The sequence below is a fragment of the Lepidochelys kempii genome, chromosome 3 (genome assembly GCF_965140265.1).
Source record: "Lepidochelys kempii isolate rLepKem1 chromosome 3, rLepKem1.hap2, whole genome shotgun sequence".
NCBI lineage: Eukaryota > Metazoa > Chordata > Testudines > Cheloniidae > Lepidochelys > Lepidochelys kempii.
The window spans coordinates 203,553,596-203,575,999 of NC_133258.1; the positions used below are offsets into that span (position 1 = coordinate 203,553,596).

General features: G+C 42.0%; 1 protein-coding gene across 2 annotated transcripts in view; it reads right to left on the bottom strand.

The window, feature by feature from the left end:
• Positions 1–1,863: 1,863 nt before the first annotated feature.
• Positions 1,864–22,404, bottom strand: part of LOC140909720 (uncharacterized) — a 30,041-nt gene continuing 9,500 nt past the window's right edge. The window contains exons 3-8 of one of the 2 annotated variants that reach the window (XM_073339705.1): positions 17,157–18,470; positions 11,645–12,574; positions 8,769–8,863; positions 6,842–7,009; positions 5,856–6,013; positions 1,864–3,836 (exon numbers count right to left, since the gene is read on the bottom strand). In XM_073339705.1, the coding sequence (XP_073195806.1) occupies positions 3,594–3,836; positions 5,856–6,013; positions 6,842–7,009; positions 8,769–8,863; positions 11,645–12,574; positions 17,157–18,469 (2,907 nt within the window). In that variant the 5' untranslated portion in view covers position 18,470 and the 3' untranslated portion in view covers positions 1,864–3,593. The remainder of the gene's footprint in view (positions 3,837–5,855; positions 6,014–6,841; positions 7,010–8,768; positions 8,864–11,644; positions 12,575–17,156; positions 18,471–22,404) is intronic. The other variant, XM_073339706.1, reaches the window with a different exon arrangement.

Consider the following 22,404-nt stretch of genomic DNA (forward strand, 5'->3'; position numbering starts at 1 on the left):
AAATGTACAGTAATGCACACTGGAAAACAAACTCAACTATACATACAAAATGACAAGGTCTAAATTAGCTGTTACCACTCAAGAAAGATCTTGTCAAGTCCCTGCTCCAAAGCATAAAGATGCTAGAGCTTCTCAACACAATGGTTACAAGATCTTTTTTAACATGGGCAAAAGTAACATTTTCCCCTAATCTCGTTCTGAGAAATGGCTGAACCGTTTTTGCTGACGTTTACCAAAAAATCATGCGAGAGGCAGACATTCATCAAGGAAAATTTCAGCTCAAATTATTATACACAACTGAAAACAGTATCTTAAGTGTAGGGATTGCTACGTGTATCACCTATAATTTAGGGATCTAAATAAAATTGGCCTCATTTTTTCCAGAGCTAATAAGTGCTTAAAGCCTCCATTAACTCCAGTGGAAGTTATGGGTACTCAGTACCCCTGATTCTCAGGCTACTTTTATTTAGGAGCCTTACTTCACAAAACATTAGCCGTTTTGTAGGCAACCATCAGTCATGACCAGGACTTTGCATAGCATTTCTCTCAAATTTAAGAACACAGCTGCCAACTCACCCACAAATTAAGTTATTCACGCCTCAGCTAGCAGAAAACGTTTAATCATCAGAGTACACTGAGACCAGCACTTATTGCTATGCTGCCATTCAGACAACGGAGCATCCTCTGCAAGAGCATGGGGAAGAGACTCCCATCTGCAGAAGAGGTGGGTGCTCCCTGCATTCACACAACGGGTACTTGCTCATGTCAGAGCTGCAGATACAGAACAAAAAGATCACAGGAGCTAGGGTGACCAGATAGCAAATGTGAAAAATCGGGATGGGGGTGGGGGGTAATAGGCACCTATATAAGAAAAAGCCCTGAATATCAGGACTGTCTCTATAAAATCGGGACATCTGGTCACCCTAACAGGAGCAGGCTGATACCTCCCCCAGGAAGTCCCCTCACTTACCAGGTAGATGACTCCACTGAACAGCAGAAGTTGAGAGGGTCATATCAGTCCATCCTATTTATTCAGTGGGCTCTTGGGGAAGATCATGGTAGATCCAGGAGCTATCCTAGGGCACAGAGAGAGCTGTACCATTACACTTTCTGCAGCTCATCTTAGACCAAGAGAAAGGGGGTACATCTCTCCTCAGAAGACAATGTATGTGTGAGTCAGGGGACAGAAGGCAGAGAAGCAGGGATAGGGCTGTTCTGCAGCACAGGAGCTGGAAGGCTCACATTTTAAGTTCTTTACTGGGTATTTTCTCATACCATTGCTCACCTCTTGTGCAGTATTTTCAGGGGGCAGGAACAATCAAAGGAGCATTGCTATTTTCATCTTCCCTGGAGCCTAAAAGTATTTCTATTTTTTTGTCTTTTTTTATGTAGGCAACACAGATCTGTATTCTCAGAAGCTTTCAAAACCTCTGAGTACTAACACAATTGCTTTGTCGCCTAGTTTAAACTGCACAAAACACGCCACACAAACAACCCTCCTTTCACAAGTATGAGAGCTCCCCTCACTGATTAAAAGCATGGAATTTTCCATGGAGCAGAGCACACATTCTAAATAGATTCGGATGCTGTGATTTTTTTCCACATACGATGTTCTGAATAGTGTTCTCTACATTAAAGAGGCAAGATGCTCCTGCAAAGTTTCCTAACCTATCGTCGTCATTGGTGATCCCTCGAGGTCAAGGATGATCTCTTTCACAGGTTTTATTTTTTATGGGTTCTTTGGTGACTGAGGAATCCAATCCTGGAGCTGCAGGCTCATTGGCAGATGTTGCATGTGGTGTTGGAAGTCAGGGTTGGGCCACAACTGCTGCATGACCGTCATCTTTCCTTTCTTTTCTGGCATTTTTCTGTGACCAAGGCAAAGCGATTTTCCTCAAAAGTGGACGTTCCTTCTCTGACAAATCTTTGCCAGTTATCCCTAGCCTGGGCTGCTATCTCCCAGTGCGTGGTGTCAATGCCACATCTCTTGATGTTTATCTTGAGGGTATCTTTAAAGCGTTTCGTTTGGCCTCCCCGTCCTTTGGTGAGTTGGGCGTACAGCAATTGTTTTGGTACGCGTACATCAGGCATGCACACACAGTGCCCGCTCCACCTCAGCTGGTGCTGGACAATCACTGAAGATGTTGACCTCTGTGAGGACACTGACTCTGATGTTCCCAACCAAGGCCCCAGACGGAATGATGACCAAGCCCTGTAAGGCATTAGCTACTGACATTAATGAGACCTAAGTTTGTGCATAAGTGCTTTGCTGAATCAGGGCTGTCAGTCATTATTTACCCAGTTTGACCAATCAAGTTGCTCCTATCCCAAAATCAAGAAAATTCAATAATCCCCTGCCCCCAACTACACAAACATTTTCTAAAAAATCATATTAATGCAACATGAGATTTTAGAACATATGACCAATTTAATCCCTGGTGCAATTCCATTGGTTTTGGAATTACATCAACAATAAATCTGGCCCATAATCAGGCAATTCAAAAGTATTGTTTCCAGCACAATTGTTTCAATCCCCCACACTGAACACACCGTGTAGTAAGACATGCATTTAACACCATTCTCAATAATACAAAATACTAAAGATGTGCAATGGTGCTCTGTGTTACAATTGGTCTCAGAAACAAAGCTCTGAATGTCCTGACTTTGGCGCATTTAAGATCTCAATAATATTATATGCAGTTTTTTGAATAATAAAAGGATTGTAATCTTCAGAGGTGTTTAGAATCTACAACTCTTATGAAAACCATCGGGGATTTGAATGCTCAACCTCTCAGAAGGCCAATAAAACTACACCCCATGCAAAAGACCATTTCTTTTAATCTGAGGTTGTTCAGTCAACCTTTGAATTATAAAACTGAGCCCATAATTCACAGCTTCTTATTATTTATTATACATATGGACCTAAGAGATGTCCCATCACCTTTTAAGAAATAATTTTGAAGTTTATTTTACAGTATACAAAGAAATTATATTTAAGAGTTAAAAGCAAATATCACAGTGTCAAGACAAAATGAACCATCGAAAGCTGGGAAACAGCATATACCACCGACTTGTATCATTAAACAGCTACATTCTAGTTGGTTTATAACATTACACAGCAAATATTTGAACATTTTTGTATTGATCAAGAAAGTTAAAAATATTTTACAATAAAATATGTACAAATAAATTAGATACAGCATAGGTTATCATTTTATGTGGATTGTTCTAAACATAATATCTTTATTATAAAGACAATTTACAATAACACTATTATGCATGTGCATGTATATATAGATACACACACAAAAACAAACATATATACTTTAATTAAATGGGTATTTTACTGTGTGATATATTCAAGATACTTTTTAAAAATAAAATTCTGTACATAGGTCTAACACCTAATTGGCATAAATAGTTTACCATAACAAGATAAAAAACTGCAATGTAACATCTCGTATCAATTGCAAAAAGATAAGAGTATCTCACATAGCTTAAAAATGAAGCAGCTATATTGAAAAAAGATTTGAAATGTTTTCATTCATAGTGTATCTAGAGATTTTATAGTTTTCTGGTTAGAGCAATAAGAGTTACAAGTATAAAAGGGAGTGATCAGCGTCTCGCATGTTAACACTAGATTGCCTCTGTTCTGCTTTTTTTATGCTAATGCTTTCTGGTTTATAAAGTTTACCTTGGTCAACGGACCAAATTTCAGGTGCCGAGTCCTCACCCATACAGACATCTGATAAGGTTTCTATTTTGGACCAATTATGGTCTTTTTTGGTAGTAAGATCTATTAAGAAACTTCTCCAGTGAGCATTCCGGTCATGGATCTAGGGGGGGAAAAAACGAAGATTGTAGAGGAAAGAAATGTTTCTGAATAGTAATTTAAAACAATTGAAGATTTTACTTTCATTAACCATGTTCAAAATGGAATAGGGTTGATTTTAACATTCCAATGCTGCACTGGGATGGGTGAAGGGGTTAGCTGGGCTCTAAAATGTGAGAATGATTCAACATTACTAATTCTGACCTATTTACTGTTCCAGGTCCACTGCCATGACACAGTTTTGGCAGAAATGTGACTCTGAGCACACAGGTGAATGCTAGACTTGACCAATGGAAATTGGGACAGTCCTGATTTTCCTCCCCAAAGAGGTCACTTCAAGGACCCAAATGGTGTCCTAGCGATCTTGCTCGCAGTCCAGTTTATCACCTGGAGCTGCGTGTCCTGTCAGAACTCTGAGAATGCATCTGAAGTTTCAAGAAATGGTAAGACACTGTATCTCGTATCTATAGTATGAGGGTGAAACCACTTTCCACAGCATTTGTGATCAGAGCCCTGCAACCTGACCCAATCCCAGCAGAACCTGATTACAAGGGCTGCATCTGGATCAGGTGGGAAAACAACCGGACTGTCTGTGGCTGGGGTGGGTTCTCCTACTCCTGCCTGTGGCAGGAGCGTGCCCTGCTCCTGCCAGCCACTGCCACCTCGCTGCTCTGCATGTGTTGCAATCACGGAGTGAGTGTGCCAAAAAGTGGCCGTGACTCTCATTCCATAGTGCACACAGCACAGTGGGGAGCAGCAGCCAGCAGGCTATGCAGCAGTCAGCACATTCATCTGCCACCATGCCAGCCCCACAGGCAGGAGGTGACAGTGATGCTGACTCAGGTTCGCAGGAAGGATTGGGGTCAGTTTGGGTCTCAGGCTCAGGTTGGGTGGGCTTAGGTCTGGTTCAGGTCCAGGTTGGGCCTAAAAATTAGGCTCGAGGAGACCTCTAATTGTGATTTTAAAAAAACCCAGCTATAGCAGCATCCGCTTTACATTAGCTAGGTTCTTGTCTTTCCTCGTGTTTCATTTCCTGTATGATCAGATTTTGCTGTTTAAAAATAACTGGATTTTAAGACCAGTTTGGCTGTCAGGCCTGAGAATTGGTACGTCATCTGGTCCATGACTAGGGCACCTAGGTGCTACAACAGTATAAATAATAGGTCTGTCAATTAATAGCAGTTAACTCAAGCAATTAACGCAAATCATGTCCTCTGGAATGGTGGTTGAAGCATTGAGGGGCATACAAATGTTTAGCATATCTGGCACGTAATTACCTTTCAATGCCAGCTGCAGCAGTGCCATGCAAACATCTGTTCTCACTTTCAGGTGCCATTGTAAATAAGAAGCAGGCAGCATTATCTCCCATAAACGTAAACAAACTTGTTTGTCTTAGCAACTGGCTGAACAAGAAGTAGGACTGAGTGGACTTGTAGGTGCTAAAACTTTACATTGTTTTGTTTCTGAGTGCAGCTATGTAACAAAAAATTTTTCTACATTTGTAAATTACAAGAAATACAATTTCTTTTATCTTTTTTACAGTGCAAATATTTGTAATAAAAATAATAATATAAACTGAGCACTGTGCACATTATATTCTGTGTTGTAGTTGAAATCAATATATTTGAAAATGTAGAACATCCAAAAATATTTATAACACATTTAAATTGGTATTCAATTATTGTTTAACAATGTGATTAAACCTGTGATTAATCGCCACTATTTTTTAAAATCTCACCATTAATTGTGATTATTTCTTGTAATCATTTGACAACCCTAATAAATAATATTAAAAGCCTGATGTAATTGTAAATTAGCACCCTAATCCTCCCCCTCATCCTAACAGGATTTATTTTTCATAAGGAATCAAAACTGAAGCATCAACTCTAATCCCTAGTAAATTAAAAAAAAATAAAATAAAAAAAAAACAGCTGCAGAAATGTAGCTCCCTGCCCCTTTCATCCCTAATTAAACTTCTGTACTGCAGTTTAACTGCTACAAAGGCAGCAGAGAGGCAACGTACCGATACGTGTCTCCGTAAGGTGGACATGTCTGTGAAGGTTCTCTCACAAGCCCTGCACTTGTATGGTTTTTCACCGGTGTGAATACGCTGGTGACGCCTGAGAGCTCCTTGCTGAGTAAATGTTTTTCCACACTGTTCACAGAAATATGGACGTGTCTCTGCAAATGAACAAAACCCACAACCGCTGAAGATCAGTCCCTTTGGGCCTGATCCTGCAGATGCTTCGGTACATGCTTAAGTTTACTTATGTGAGTAACAGGACTATTTATGTGAGCAATGCTGGATTAAAGCACTTGCACAACACCCCTGGCTCCCACAATCATGTGATGAATATTTCTAGCCCCCCTGGTTGTAAAGAAAAGCTTGAAAATGTGACCCAAGTGAAACTGATCCAGCAGGGCCTGCCTGAGTTTCCAAACGGAGGTGCAACAGCCAATAGAACCAGGGAGGTAGCTACCTGGCCCCTTCCTCTCTACTAAAGCAGATCAGGCCCCTCTTCTGGGGAATGCTACCCTGCTACTGGCTCCTGCCACCAGTCCACCCTCTGCTAGGGTGATGGCCATGGAGGATGGGCATTTGGGGGAGCGTACAGGGCTCTGGATTGCTTTAATCAAGCTCTGCAAATAATTAAAGTTAGGAATGTGCGTAAGCGTTTGCAGGATAAAGGTCTCGGAGAAAGAATTTCCGAACAAAGAGTCAAACTGCACTTGGCCCAATGTAACCAACTACCGTACATTGTATCTCGGAGGCAATGCAGGGTATATTAGTTATTTTTTAAATAGTGTATGAATTTTTTTTCCTTTACAAAAAATATGAGTAAGTGTGAACTCTGGCTCCAAATCACTCCCCCCCACTATACTTATGTAGCCCATCAAAAAGATTGTTGAGTTAAAGGCTAACGCTCCTTTTGCAAACAATTTCAGATCCAAACTTCCACCAGTATCTACTCATTTATTGCCAAAAACAACATCTGTTTGCTTTGTTACCTGCATGAACGTTACTGTGTTGGGCTAGCGAGGCTCTCAGTCCAAACGTTTTCCCACAAACACCACATTTATAGGGCTTAGCTCCCATGTGGCATCGCTTATGGCATTTTAAGTACTCATTGGTGGCAAAATGTTTTCCACACACATCACATTTAAAGAGACGCTCTCCTGTAAGAAAAACAAAAAACAATCTGAATTCTCTTACCAGTTACCTCCATAACCTCTTCCTGGCCAAGTCTGATGTTCTGTTGTATTTTGCCCGTGCTAATCCTCCTGCTCTCTTTGACACATTTGATCAGTCCTTTCTCCTGGACGATCAGTAACCTTTCGATTTCCATGAGTCTCTGCTCTCTTGGTCTTCAACTGGCTTCCCCTCCACCATGCTTTGTTGGCAACTCTCAGGAGTCTGACCCCTTTTTCCCCTCTTCACCCTATCCCTGCGTGACCTCATTAAGAACAGAACAACAGCCATACTGGGTCAGACCAACATCCATCTAGCTCAGCATCCTGTCTTCCAACAGTGGCCAATGCCAGGTGCTTCAGAGGGAATGAACAGAACAGGTCATCATCGAGTGGTCCATCCCCTGTCATCCATGCCCAGCTTCTGGCAAACAGAGGCTAGGGACACCATCCCTGACCATTCTGTCTAATAGCCCTTGATGGACCTATCTTCCATGAATTTATCTAGTTCTTTTTTGAACCCTGTTATCATTTTGGCCTTCATAACATCCCTTGGCAACAAGTTCCACAGGTTGACTGAGCACTGTGTGAAGAAATACTTCCTTTTGTTTTAAACCTGCTGCCTATTAATTTCATTGGGTGACCCCTAGTTCTTGTGTTATGCAAAGGAGAAAGTAACACTTCAAGTATTCAAGAAGTGGGCATACCATGGATTTATATAGAGGCATTATGATATTTTCTGTCTTGTTATCTATCGCTTTCCTAATGGTTCCTAACATTCTGTTAGCTTTTTTGGCTGCTATTGCACACTGTGCGAATATTTTCAGAGAACTATCCACAATGACTCCAAGGTCTCTTTCTTGAATGGTACCAGCTAATTTAGATCCCATAATTTTGTATGTACAGTAGAACCTCAGAGTTACAAACACCTCAGGAATGGAGTTTGTTTGTAACGCTGAACAAAACGTTATGGTTCTTTCAAAAGTTTACAACTGAACATTGACTTAATGCAGCTTTGAGACTTTGTTATGCAGAAGAAAAATGCTTTTAACCATCTGAATTTAAATGAAAAAAGCACAGAAAGTCTCCTTATTTTGCCAAATCTTTTTTTTTAAACTTTCCCTTTTTATTAGTAGTTTACATTTATCATAGTACTATATTGTATTTGTTTTTTTAATCTGCGTCTGCTGCTGCTGACTGTATACTTCTGGTTCCAAATGAGGGCGGTGGTTGACTGGTCAGTTTGTAACTCTGGTGTTCATAACTCTGAGGCTCTACTGTATAGTTGGCATTATGTTTTCTAGTGTGCATTATTTGGAAGAAGAAATTCAATGTTGATAAATGCAATTTTGTTGCCCAGTCACCCAGTTTTGTGAGGTCCCTTTGCAACTCTTCGCAATGTGGACTTAACTATTTACTCACTCGGCCTCAGCTGCCGTTTCTATGCAGATGACTCCCAAAATCCCTCTCTCTATCCCAATCTCTTTCTTCAGTCTTGCATCTCAGACAGGCTTTCTGATGTCTACCTATCCAGGTACCCACATGGCCCTCATCATCTAGGTACCTCCTGTGAGTTAAAAATAGAAAGTGCACTTCCCTGCCCCTACCTATTCCCTGCTGTCAAGAGGCTTAGGAATTTGGATGATTTCTGTTCTACCGGGATGTCCTGCAGACAACTTGTATTCAACCTGACCAAATAAAGGGCTGAGAATGGTAGAGGGAGGGGCCCAGAGTGTTTAATTCCTACCTGTATGTGTCCTCTTGTGACCATTTAGTTTGCCTTTGTCAGCAAAGCAAGCTCCGCAGTCCTCACAAATATATGGCTTTTCTCCTGTATGAGACCTACAGGCAGTGAAACACAGAGAGATATTGAGAAAACACAGCTAGATAGGCAGTGCTTAATTTGTAATGAAAGAAGTGCCAGGGTTCAAGCAATTTTTTTCCTTTCATAACTGAGGTGGCAAGCCCGGAGGTGCCGGGGCTATGAACTGCCAAGCTTAGACGTTCCAGGGCTCAGCCCTGGCAAGCCCCAGCACAAATTAAGCATAGTAGACAGGGGGGATTTTAAATAGCATTTCCTCTTGAAATTAATTTCCTGTTCTGTGGACGTTACGGTCCCGGAGAGTTTGCCTAGATTTTCTATGCGGGAGTTGGCATAAATGTGTTCAGCTCAGCAAGGAAATTGAAGGTTTGCATGCATATTACATCAAAGATGCATGCAGCCCCTAAGGTGTACTGTTGCAATGAATGACCCTATCTGATGCTTGGGATTTTGCATGAATATTGTGCAGGGGGGGAAGGGGGAGCCTAGAAAATCCTTGGTAAAGACATTTATACTCCTCAGATCGAGTAAGTCCGTGTAGCTTCATTAATCTGAAGGAGCTCGGCTGACTCACACCAGCTCAGGATCATTCCCTTACAATGCCTTACAGGGGAGCATGCAAGATTTTCCTCTGGCTGTTCCTTTCTTTTTCTTCCTTCGTGCCTCAAAAGCAGCATCAGCCCTAAGACTCTGTGGCCTAAAGCACGGACAGCCCAACTATACTATTGTCCTATACTGGCTGCTAGATGATACAGCAGAGCATAGGCGCCGACTTCCCCTCTGCCGGATGGGTGCTTGACCCCCCCCCCCCACCTCTGGCCCCGCCCCTGCATCACCCTCGTCCCACCCCCATTCCACCCCTTCCCAAAAGTCCCCTCCCCACCCTGCGAGGAGGGGGGAGCTTGGCTGCTGGTGGATGCAGAGCACCCACTCATTTTTCCCCGTGGGTGCTCCACCCCTGGAGCACCCACAGAGTTGGCACCTATGTACCAGAGTGATGAAGCGAATATCCTACTCCTCTGAGAAGCTCCCGATACTGATAAACTCCTTGTGAGAGTATATGTATGCTCTTGCTGTGATCAGCCAGGAACTGATAAAGCCAGGGGTTATTTCAAATAAAAGGGCTGCTTGCCTATCTTAGCAGGTGAATGAGGCAAAGGAGAGAAAACAACAGTGAGTGCAGACAGACAAGACCAGGTGACCTGAAGAAGAGCTCTGTGTGGCTTGAAAGCTTGTCTCTCACCCCCACAGAAGTTGGTCCAATAAAATATGGTCTCATCCACCTGACTCTCTAATATCCTGGGGCCAACCTGGCTACAACTGCACTACATACAACATGTGGTTCCTAGACATTTACACAAGTATATTACTTTAGTTTATCATCAAGACTGTATTTGTCTTTGGAAGAAAAAAAAACCTCACATATAGCAGATATCAATGACCTCACTATTTATAAGTGTGATGAACGTACTGGGGCAGATACTCCGCTGGTGTTAATTGGCACAGCAGAAAGATTTAGTCCCATTGATCTCAATTTAAATACTGGCTTTTCAAAAATTCTACTTTAGTTTTAGTTATCTTGGGCCTCATTGATGGGTCTGCTTTTTCCCCTCTGGCTCCAGAAAGACTAGCCTCTGAAGGTTATTTCTTATGACACAAACAGCAGAGAAGAGCCAGAACTTACAAAAGACTGGCGGCTGCTGCTTTGGTAGTGGTGACAGCAATGTGGATGTTTTCTTTCCTTACGCTAGCAGCAGATCTCTCCAGGCACCTACAGTGCGTTCTGGGCTATTATTCTCAACATGTGTAAATCACACAAACTGATTTGCACCAGCTGAGAGTCAGGCCCTTGGTCTTTAACTCAGGAGGACAGTCCCACTTTTAAAGAGCAAGGTTGCTAAGGAAAATCTTGCACGTTATGTTTAAGACTATCCACATGGAATCTGATTTTAAACGAGCTAAAACAAGGACATTCTGAAGTCAAACGTCCCGCATCTGCAACTTTCTGTGCTGTTTTCACATTCCAGCTCATACTATACGATATGCAAGATCATGCATGGTTTTGAGACGTCAGTCAAAATGCTGCACATTGTACAAGAGGTGGCATGCAAACAAACCCTGAACTTCCTTGATTTGTTGGTGTAATTCTGACTTTCTGGGTTAGATCTTATACCAATGTAAATCAGCAGAGCGCAACAGGACTTTCATGGCATTTTCTATGTATATATCTTAGGCACTTAACACTGAAGTATCTAAGCACCTCCACAATCTTTTTAATGTATTTCTACTCAACACTCCTGTGAGGTAGGGCAGTGCTATTGTCCCCATTTTACAGGTGGGGAACTGAGGCACGGAGAGACTACATGACATGCCCAAGGTCACATACAAAGTCTGTGACAGACAACGGGATTGAACCTGGGCCTCCTAAATCTGAGACTAGTGCCCTAACCACTTGGCAATCCTTCCCCTCTTGCCATTTTTTACACTACCTGAGGATCTGGCTCAATCTTATTTAGAAGTAATCCCTATATGTTTGCCCATGTGTGAATGGTACTGCTATGTTTTAAGTCTTTCCCAAGGGTGAGGTAATGACCCCGGAGTAGACAAACAACTTTACATAAATAAAAGAACTACACTTTGTTAATCATTGATATTACAGGCCAACATAAATCCCAGCATTCCTCTATTACATGGATACTGCAGAAAAATGACTGGGGGACAGTGGGTCGCCCAAGGGAAGGTGTGCTGAAACAGAGTGCATGCAGGGTTCAGTAATGGGAGAAGCGGTACTGTAGGCTGACCTGGTGTGGATCTTAAGCTGTGATGGCTGTGCAAATTTGGAATGACAAATGCTACATTCGTAGGGTTTTTCCCCTGTATGTGTCCGCATGTGAAACACCAATGCAGTTCGAGAGCTCAGAATCTTCCCACAGACCGAACACAGTGGGCGCTTCACTCTCCCTTCGTGCTTCCGCATATAATGTGTCCTCACATCTCTCTTTCTTTTAAATGTAGCATTGCAGAGAGTGCAGGCAAATTGCCTTTCTTCAGTATGGACACACGCTCTGTGCTCTTTCCAGCTGTTGTAGCTAGCAAATGACTTGCTACAGATATCACACTGATAGACTTTACCGGGCAAGGACTGATGGACATCTTTGCAGTGATCCACATATTTTTTCCGAGAGACAAACTGCTCATCACATTTATCACATGTTATAACATAGGCAGACTTCTTAGTTACCCGGGCCTTAGTTACCTTCTTTATTTTAAAGTTTTCACCCGATTCATTTTCTTCAGCATCTTTATCATTAGAGGAGTCATCGTCATCATCTGTACTAACATCCTCGTTATCTTTACCACCATCTGCTTCAGAATAAACTGCATCGTAATCTCCCTCCTCTTCCCCCTTCACATTAGTTCCTTCTTCATCCTCATCCCCATCTTCATTTTCATCTTCTCTGTTAGCTTCAGCTTCATCATATTGCCCCTTCCTTTCTTCCCCTTCATTGCTGCAATCCACTTGTGCATTAGATGAGCTCTCTGGTTCTTCCTCGTAGTCCATGGCTTCTTTGCTCCTGGTAGCTTTTCGCAACCCAGTATCTGATGCTCCAACCCATCTTTCTTTGCTAATATTGGTTTCACAGCATGTTGCATCTGGTCTATCTGCAGGTGGAACTACCATCCAGTAGACTGGCATAAGCTTCCTGTCTTGCCCAGATTCATGTATTTTTCTGTTAAAAACAGAACACAACCATAGTAGGTTAAACACCTGGTTTTATATGCACGCACACCGAAGGAATCGGGTTTCTCATATTCATTTTAATGTTGCCTTTCACAAACTAGTAGAACATCTAGAACAAGAGAGCAAGGAAATATTGTAGAAAGGTGAGACCAGATAATTAACGATAACTGAAGTGTCTTATGCAAGTTATTCTGTGAAAGCATTACTGAAACCATTGGGTATCCTTGCTTTCACAGTTAGCAATGTATACTACACTGAGGGACTGGCAGAAGTTTAAAACCAGAAGGTCATCAGGAAAAGACTCTCTCTAAAGCAAATTTGTGTGTTACCTGATTAATATAATGATTTTCATGATTAATATCATGACTATAAATTCAGTCTAACAAATGGGTTCTTACAAATACAACTTGACATCCTCTTGCTTTACTTTTAATTAAATTAAAAGCAATTAAATACTAAATGGCATACTTTTAAATATCTACTGCATTTGACCCTTAGTACTTCCTTAAAGAAGCACATTATATTTGCCACATTGGACCCTGAAACACTTTGTGTGTGATTCTCAAACAACAAAACTGATGTTTCACTTTAATTGAAAGGTTAAGAATTTCATTGTAGGCCATTTGTGATTTCTCCACAATGCAAAGGCACTATTCAGCTCTAAGATACATGGAAAAAATTCCCATTGTTTTCACACAGGACGTGTGCATGGGAAGGTGGATAAGAAAACAGAACTGGGATTCATCACTTCAGCATAATCTTGAGTTCACTGTTACAATACAGTGACTATGGAAAGATATGCAGTGTTTGGTTTTTAAACAAATTAGAAATGTCATTGAAGGTGTAAACTTCATGCAATGACATGCCTACTTTGTGCATGCAATTATACAAAGCAAATCTGCGTACTGTTTGTGCAGATAGTCAATTATGGTAATCTGTCTTTCTAACAGTGTTACTACAGTACTTAGCGCAACAGAATCCCAATACTTAACTAGAACCCTTAGGCACCATCATAATACCAATAAACAAGAACATAACACAAACATTTTCTTATAAAAATACTGGCAGGTGGCAACATCTCTATTTGTGTAAATTGCAGCACCAACAGGTTTCTTATTAATTTAGGACCAGAAACAGAAACCCTTATGAACACTGAGATAAGGGTATCAAAACCTGTCTCAAAACCTGTCTCAAAAGAATCCTGCATAGTCTAAATTTGAACGCTTAACAACCACAAATTTAAAACAAATTATTTGGGAGATTTCTGCATGAGATCGATCTGCTTTCCCTCTGCAGGTGATAAGATAACACAGAACATGAGACAGAGTGCCACACTGCATTCTTTTGAAAGATTACAGTTTGTGTGCTGGGCACACCAAAGACTGATACTGTGTAACTGCAACTGCTTTAAAAGTCTGGAATTATCTGCTCATCCTGCTATTGTGGATTTCACTCCTACTCTACTACTTCATTTATTTTTCTACTCCTATGTGTTCAGTTTGCATTTTCCTACAATTTAGCCTCACTGAACCCTCTTTTTTGAGCTCACTGTTTATACTATATAGAACCTAATTCTTTCTGTCAATCACACTTCTCTCCCTTAGTATCCTTGTTTCTTTCTCACTACACACATCATTGTCACACAAAAGTCTCTGCATGCAGATTTTCTTCAGAAACAGATGGATGGTATCTTTTTACATATGCAATCTCATGAGGGGATTCTTTAAAGTATCAACGTTATTGATTTATTAAATGCATTAATAAAATTTAAGAAAGAATTATATATATATAGGGATAAAATTATTCTCTGTAGTTGCATTAACTAGGATAAAGCTACAGGGGCAAATAATCCTCATGCTTGAGTGGAAGTATGGTCTCATGGTGAAGGTGCGGGACTGGACTCAGAAGATCTGGGTTCAATTCCTAGATCTGCTACAGGCTTCCTATGTCATCATGAGCAATTTTTCTGTGTCCTAGTTCCCTGCTGGGAAAATAATACAGCAGGGTGGATTTGATTTAAATCACTAGTCAGGAAGACTTGATTTAATCATGGTTTTTTACATAAAAGTGAATTCTTGTTGGTTGTTATAACCTTAATACATATTCTTCACAACTCAGAAATAGATGTAGGTTTCATTTTTAGAAGGTACGCACTATACATTTTTAAAGTGATTTATTTCAAAAAAATGTCAGATTAGTTTTACAGCTATATCAGAAAATGAATGACTGTCTGGTTATTTCATTTACCAAAGGTAACTGAAGCATAGAATCATAGAATATCAGGGTTGGAAGGGACCCCTGAAGGTCATCTAGTCCAACCCCCTGCTCGAAGCAGGACCAATTCCCAGTTAAATCATCCCAGCCAGGGCTTTGTCAAGCCTGACCTTAAAAACCTCTAAGGAAGGAGATTCCACCACCTCCCTAGGTAACGCATTCCAGTGTTTCACCACCCTCTTAGTGAAAAAGTTTTTCCTAATATCCAATCTAAACCTCCCCCACTGCAACTTGAGACCATTACTCCTCGTTCTGTCATCTGCTACCATTGAGAACAGTCTAGAGCCATCCTCTTTGGAACCCCCTTTCAGGTAGTTGAAAGCAGCTATCAAATCCCCCCTCATTCTTCTCTTCTGCAGGCTAAACAATCCCAGCTCCCTCAACCTCTCCTCATAAGTCATGTGTTCTAGACCCCTAATCATTTTTGTTGCCCTTCGCTGGACTCTCTCCAATTTATCCACATCCTTCTTGTAGTGTGGGGCCCAAAACTGGACACAGTACTCCAGATGAGGCCTCACCAATGTCGAATAGAGGGGAACGATCACGTCCCTCGATCTGCTGGCAATGCCCCTACTTATACATCCCAAAATGCCACTGGCCTTCTTGGCAACAAGGGCACACTGCTGACTCATATCCAGCTTCTCGTCCACTGTCACCCCTAGGTCCTTTTCCGCAGAACTGCTGCCTAGCCATTCGGTCCCTAGTCTGTAGCGGTGCATGGGATTCTTCCATCCTAAGTGCAGGACCCTGCACTTATCCTTATTGAACCTCATCAGATTTCTTTTGGCCCAATACTCCAATTTGTCTAGGTCCTTCTGTATCCTATCCCTCCCCTCCAGCGTAGCTACCACTCCTCCCAGTTTAGTATCATCCGCAAATTTGCTGAGAGTGCAATCCACACCATCCTCCAGATCATTTATGAAGATATTGAATAAAACTGGCCCCAGGACCGACCCTTGGGGCACTCCACTTGATACCGGCTGCCAACTAGACACGGAGCCATTGATCACTACCTGTTGAGCCCGACAATCTAGCCAGCTTTCTACCCACCTTATAGTGCATTCATCCAGCCCATACTTCCTTAACTTGCTGACAAGAATACTGTGGGAGACCGTGTCAAAAGCTTTGCTAAAGTCAAGCAGATATTTATGAAGTCATTGGGAGGTGAACTATCTCCAATTCAACAGGCTAATCATCAGACCAGTTTCCTACCTGGTGGCTGCTCTAATTTATGCCAGCTGCCTATGGCTCCAACATGGGTTATGGCAGTCAGATAATGAGAGTATAGGGATATACCCCCTATACATCCACAGGGGGCGCGGTGAAGTAGGAGCATTTTGGTGGCATGGTCTCAACAAAGGATTCCTCCATACTGGAGCCATCCTCTTATTGGCAACTATTACAGTTTTAGGGCTGCTTTGAGTTGACTCCAACACAGCAGATCTGGGTCCAGGATTTCAACTGTACAAGACTCCGGAGAAGAGAACAATAAAAACGTATATATTTAAATACCTGTCATATAACCTAACATTTCTTTTCCATATTTAATAGTGCCAATACCTCAGGACCTCCCAAAACATGTACATCACTTATTTGACTTGGCCTTTTCCACGGCTGGGGAAGCAGAGGACTCCAGAGGGACACAGAAAAGAGGACAGAGGTATGAGTATGAGGGTCATAATAGGAGGACTGAATCTCTGAAAAAGTCTGAAGAGGGTCCTGGAATCACTTCAGGACTCAGGAGGGCTGTAACAGCTGAAAGTCAGGAATTCTGTCCTGGGCCAATGGCAATTCTATATTTATGCTCTCATAAAAATCAAATTCTGTCTGTTTGCAGATCTGGAGACTGCTGTGAAATGTTACTGATTCGTTTCTGGTCAGTCAAGTGCAGAAAAGGCCTGTGTGAAAGCCCACACTACCTCGACACAGCCTGCAGGGCATAGGATCAAATAAAAATAGATTTGTGATTATCGTTAGCCAGGTCTTGCTCATTTTTAGCACATCTCAGTTCTCCCGGGCTCATGTTTAAAACCCAAAGGCTGAGACATTCAAAGCCAATAAAGGGGATTTAGCTGCACAACTCCCAATAATTTCAATGCATTTAAATCCCCTGCATGGCTTTGAAAACATCACCCCAGAGCTGTTGCAAACTGATAATATCCTGACCCAAAGCCCACTGTAGTCAATGGAAAGACTCCTATTGCCTTCCAAGTGCCCAAAGAACCTAGCTCTGAAGCAATCAGGATCTTGAAAATACTCCTCTCTTAATGTCCACACACACACACAAAATGCTGTACCTTACATGGGTATTGTAAGCAGACCTCTGAGCAAAACTGGCTGGGCAGCGTTCACATTTATAAGGTTTCTCTCCAGTGTGGGTTCGAATGTGAACTGTCAGGCCACATTTGGAGCTGATAACCTTGTTGCAGTATGGACATGCCTGGGGATTCCTTTTCTTTTCATGCACCCTCCGGATATGGTCATTTATATCCTTCCGGCGCTTGAACCTCTTGTCACAAAACACGCAAGGGAAGCGTCGCTCGTCGTTGTGAACTGTGAGGTGGTGCTGCCTGAGGTTCTGGCGATTTGAGAAGAGCTGGTCGCACACATTGCAGCTGTGTTTGAGGACTATGTTGATGTCGTGTTCCAGCTCCATGTGCGACTGATAGTGTTTGATGAAATGGAATGACTGGTTACACTTCTCACACGTGTACATTTGTGGCAAGACTTTTGATACGTTGCGAGGTGATTTCCTGCGTTCAGTTTTACTGGGGCGCTCAGAAATTAAACTATTTTCATCCTCCTCCTGGCCAGGGAGCACATTTTTTATCACTATGCAGGTTTCCTTTGAGTCTGACCGGTTTAGGGCACAATGGCTTGTCTTATTTTCCTCTGGGTTGACTGTATCCATGCTAATCATCTCACCTTTCTCTATTTTGTTCTGTTTGTCTGACTTTGCCATCCCAGCTTTCGACTCCAGAAGATCTGTCCCGCCTTTATTGGGATTTGCAGGTTGTCCATCAACAATCTCATAGTCTGGTTGCAATTTTCTGCATTTCTGGCTGTCCCAAAATTTTCTCTTCATGGGTGTCGCCCCAATTTGGGAAGAATCATTCACTTCATTGTCTTCTGCTTGCTGGACACGAACCCACTGGGGCCCACCATTTTCACATATCTGACCTTTCAAATGGACACTCAAATCTAAGGCTTTTCTACCCTCCACCTTCATTTCTTCACAAATGTCAAGCAAATCCTTGCACTCGAGTCTCTCGGCTACCTCCTTCATCCGATGCAACTTTTCTGCATCAATCTCTACTTCTGCAGTGTAGACGAATTCCAGAAAGGAGGTGAATTCTTCTGTGTATATGTCCTGTAGAGTCACGGTGCAATTCTTAGCATCCAACATCTCACCGTGAAGAAAAAGCCCCTTAAAGTAATTGCTGGAAGCAGCCAAGACAGCCTTGTGAACCAGAAACTCCTCCTGGATCCCTAGGTGTTCAGTATGGACCGTCACATCACAGAGGTGGCCAAACTGATAGAGCGAATGCAGCGCACTCAGAAGGTTTGAAGCAGCAACTTTGGATTTCATTAGAATTTTCTTCTTCTCCATCCTGCCAGAAAACAAAAGCAAGAGTCCATTAGAGCACATCTCATCCACCTGCACCAATCATTTTCATATTCATCTTAACTGCAAAGCAGACCATCACAATCACTCACACTAGAGATTGAAAGACTCATTGACGCTTGCTCTCTTATCTTCTAATTCACAAAGCTTGACAAAGACTATAAGTCTATTGAGGTGACTGCTGTCACCAAATGTACTTTGTTAATTTACCGTGACAGGCTTAACTTTAATTATTTAGGATAATCCTTCACTGTAAATGTTCTGTAGCATGTTTGGCAAAATAATTAAGTATTAGTAAAATGAGACCAAGGAACTAAATTGTAAAACTCTTATACAGTGCTTTTCATCTGTAGATCCCAAAACACTTTACAAAGGAGGTTACATATCATTCCCTCCATTTTACAGATGGACAAACTGAGGCACAGAGAGGGGAAGTAATTTGCCAAAGGTCACCTTGCAGGCCAGTGGCAGGTTGCAAACTGAGTCCCAATCCAGTATTCTACCCAGTAGGCCACACTACCTGCATGACAGCAACAGGCGGTTAAATCTTTGTTGAGCAGAGAGTCTAGCGGGTTTTTAATGAGCATACCCAGGCTAGGAGATTAATGGTGCGAGTTTGTGAGGTTCTACTGTTTGCAATACTTAAATTGTATGACTATTACGTACAGAAATATATAGAACATGCAAGGAAATAAAGACACAGATCTGGTTTAAAATTTTAAAAATGTTGACAATATTTTGGCAAAAAAAACTGAGAAATTCTTGCAGGTTTTCATTCAGCCTAGAGGGATTGAAATTTTGTGATTAAAAATGTCAATCGTTTTTCACACAAAAATTCTGCATTTTTCCAACTATCTCTAGACACATCCTCTAAATATTATGGCAGTAAGAAAGAAGCTTGACGGTTCTGTGCTTTTCTGCCTCTAGGCGCACAAGACACTAACACTGTGTCTTAAACTATAAACCCTGAGGAGCAAAGATAGTCTTTTTGTGTGTGTTTGTACAGGTCCCAGCACAATGGTGCCATAATACTGACTCGGGCCTTTGGAAGACACCATAAATGTTTCCTAATACCATATAAATGCATCAATTATAGTACTGGATATCATTATTAATGAGGAATAAGTTATTGATCAAGGAATCAATTCTGAAGCACTTAGAGGAGAGGAAAGTGATCAGGAAGAGTCAGCATGGATTCACCAAGGGCAAGTCATACCTGACTAATCTAATTGCCTTCTATGACGAGCTAACTGGCTCTGTGGATGAGGGGAAAGCGGTGGACATGTTGTTCCTTGACTTTAGCAAAGCTTTTGACACGGTCTCCCACAGTATTCTTGCCAGCAAGTTAAAGAAGTATGGGCTGGATGAATGGACTATAAGGTGGATAGAAAGTTGGCTAGATTGTCGGGCTCAACAGGTAGTGATCAATGGCTCCATGTCTAGTTGGCAGCTGGTATCAAGTGGAGTGCCCCAAGGGTCGGTGCTCGGGACGGTTTTGTTCAATATCTTCATAAATGATCTGGAGGATGGTGTGGATTGCACCCTCAGCAAGTTTGCAGATGACACTAAACTGGGAGGAGAGGTAGATACACTGGAGGGTAGGAATAGGATACAGAGGGACCTAGACAAATTAGAGGACTGGGCCAAAAGAAATCTGATGAGGTTCAACAAGGACAAGTGCAGAGTCCTGCACTTAGGACGGAAGAATCCCATGCACTGCTACAGACTAGGGACCGAATGGCTCGGCAGCAGTTCTGCAGAAAAGAACCTAGGGGTTACAGTGGACGAGAAGCTGGATATGAGTCAACAATGTGCCCTTGTTGCCAAGAAGGCCAATGGCATTTTGGGATGTATACGTAGGGGCATTGCCAGCAGATCGAGGGACATGATCGTTCCCCTCTATTCGACATTGGTGAGGCCTCATCTGGAGTACTGTGTCCAGTTTTGGGCCCCACCCTACAAGAAGGATGTGAAAAAATTGAAGAGTCCAGTGGAGGGCAACAAAAATGATTAGGGGACTGGAACACATGACTTATGAGGAGAGACTGAGGGAACTGGGATTGTTTAGTCTGCAGAAGAGAAGAATGAAGGGGGATTTGATAGCTGCTTTCAACTACCTGAAAGGGGGTTCCAAAGAGGACGGATCTAGACTGTTCTCAGTGGTAGCTGATGACAGAACAAGGAGTAATGGTCTCAAGTTGCAGTGCGGGAGCTTTAGGTTGGATATTAGGAAAACTTTTTCACTAGGAGGGTGGTGAAACACTGAAATGCATTACCTAGGGAGGTGGTGGAATCTCCTTCCTTAGATATTTTTAAGGTCAAGCTTGACAAAGCCCTGGCTGGGATGATTTAGTTGGGGATTGGTCCTGCTTTGAGCAGGGGGTTGGACTAGATGACCTCCTGAGGTCCCTTGCAACCCTGATATTCTATGATTAATAGGTTATGTCAATTCCACTAGCCCCATATGACCCAGGTTAGTACTCCTCACCCTGAAGAGTTTTCTTCATAGGAAGTTATGATACCCACGGTGCCCGGTCTGAAAGGTATAAGATGGGGTTCTCCCCTCTTTGAGGTGGATTTAGATATAGGTCCAGATGGTTCATGCCAACTCATTTCAAAACTAAGTGATGAAAATGCTAAAACAGTCACTACATTACCTAGGACATTAGTAAGGGATATGTAGCTAGGAACTGATTTTGATCACTATGTTATCCATTTAGTATCTCCAAGATACATCCCATAGCTTTGAACAACTCTGATAGCACACAGTGATGCCCCAATTCTGATATTCTCACTCACACTGAGCAGTACTGTACTCCACTACTAGAGCCAATGCAGTCATTAAGACTATTCTTGGAGTAAGGAACTGTTCAGTGTAAGTCAGGGTTTCAGAATCTACCCCTAAACTGGCAAACCTTTGTGTATGAGCCAAAATATCTATATAGTGGGTAGTTACCCACTATTCCTCATAACCTTTAGCCTACTGTGGTATGCTGAGATTCAATATAATTCATGGAGTAAATTACACTGCCCCAGTTTGTTTGGCATATGTTCCCTTATAGTGCTAGGAAAACAATAGCTTTAGGTTGGTGTCTCTTGTGACAGGTATAGGTCTTCCCTTGCTACAAGTCCTATCCATACAGAGTAGGTACACTCCAAATTCTTTACCCAGGTACCTTTTAGTTACTACAAGGGGTCTTAGTAGCATAATATAGTACGGTGATGTTAAACACCCAGCCAGAGGGCCTGATCTGACCTATTAGATGTAGTTATGTGGCTTTAGAGTAAATTTCTAGCCCTCCCGGATGCAAAATTAACCTCCCAAATGCAAAACAATTACAAACCAATGATGCACTGCTGTCCTCCTTAGTCTGCAGACAGCCTGAAACAACAACTTGGAGGTGTGAACTCCTTTGCTCCAATTCATCTCATAGTGATGTTAACTTAAGAGCATAAGTGACACATGAAATAGTTAATGGTATGTAATCACTGACAATTTTATTGTATGACATGGGGAAAATGGTGGAAGTGAATGGGAAGGAACTGGGCTTTGCTGTAGGGAAGGATATGCAGAGAAAAGATAGGAGGAGACAAAACAAGAAAGAACAGTTGAGAGAAACAGAAAGAAAGAGAAGGAAAAGAAACAAGGCAGATATAGTGGGTGTCGTAAGAGTAAGTTAGTTTTCACACTGAGCGATTGATGAATGTGGCTTTAATAAGAACAAACTAAATATGCAGTTACTAAATCAAGGCCAGATTCCACCCTTGATCTTTGTGGGGATCTTCCACTGACAGCACTGGGAGATCCACTGTAGATTGAGGGGAGGGTGGAATCCTAAATGAAAGCCCCAACAACAATTAAAAAAGGCATTTGGCCCACTCCAAAAATGAGTTTGACACTCCTGGTCTAGTAGAAGTTT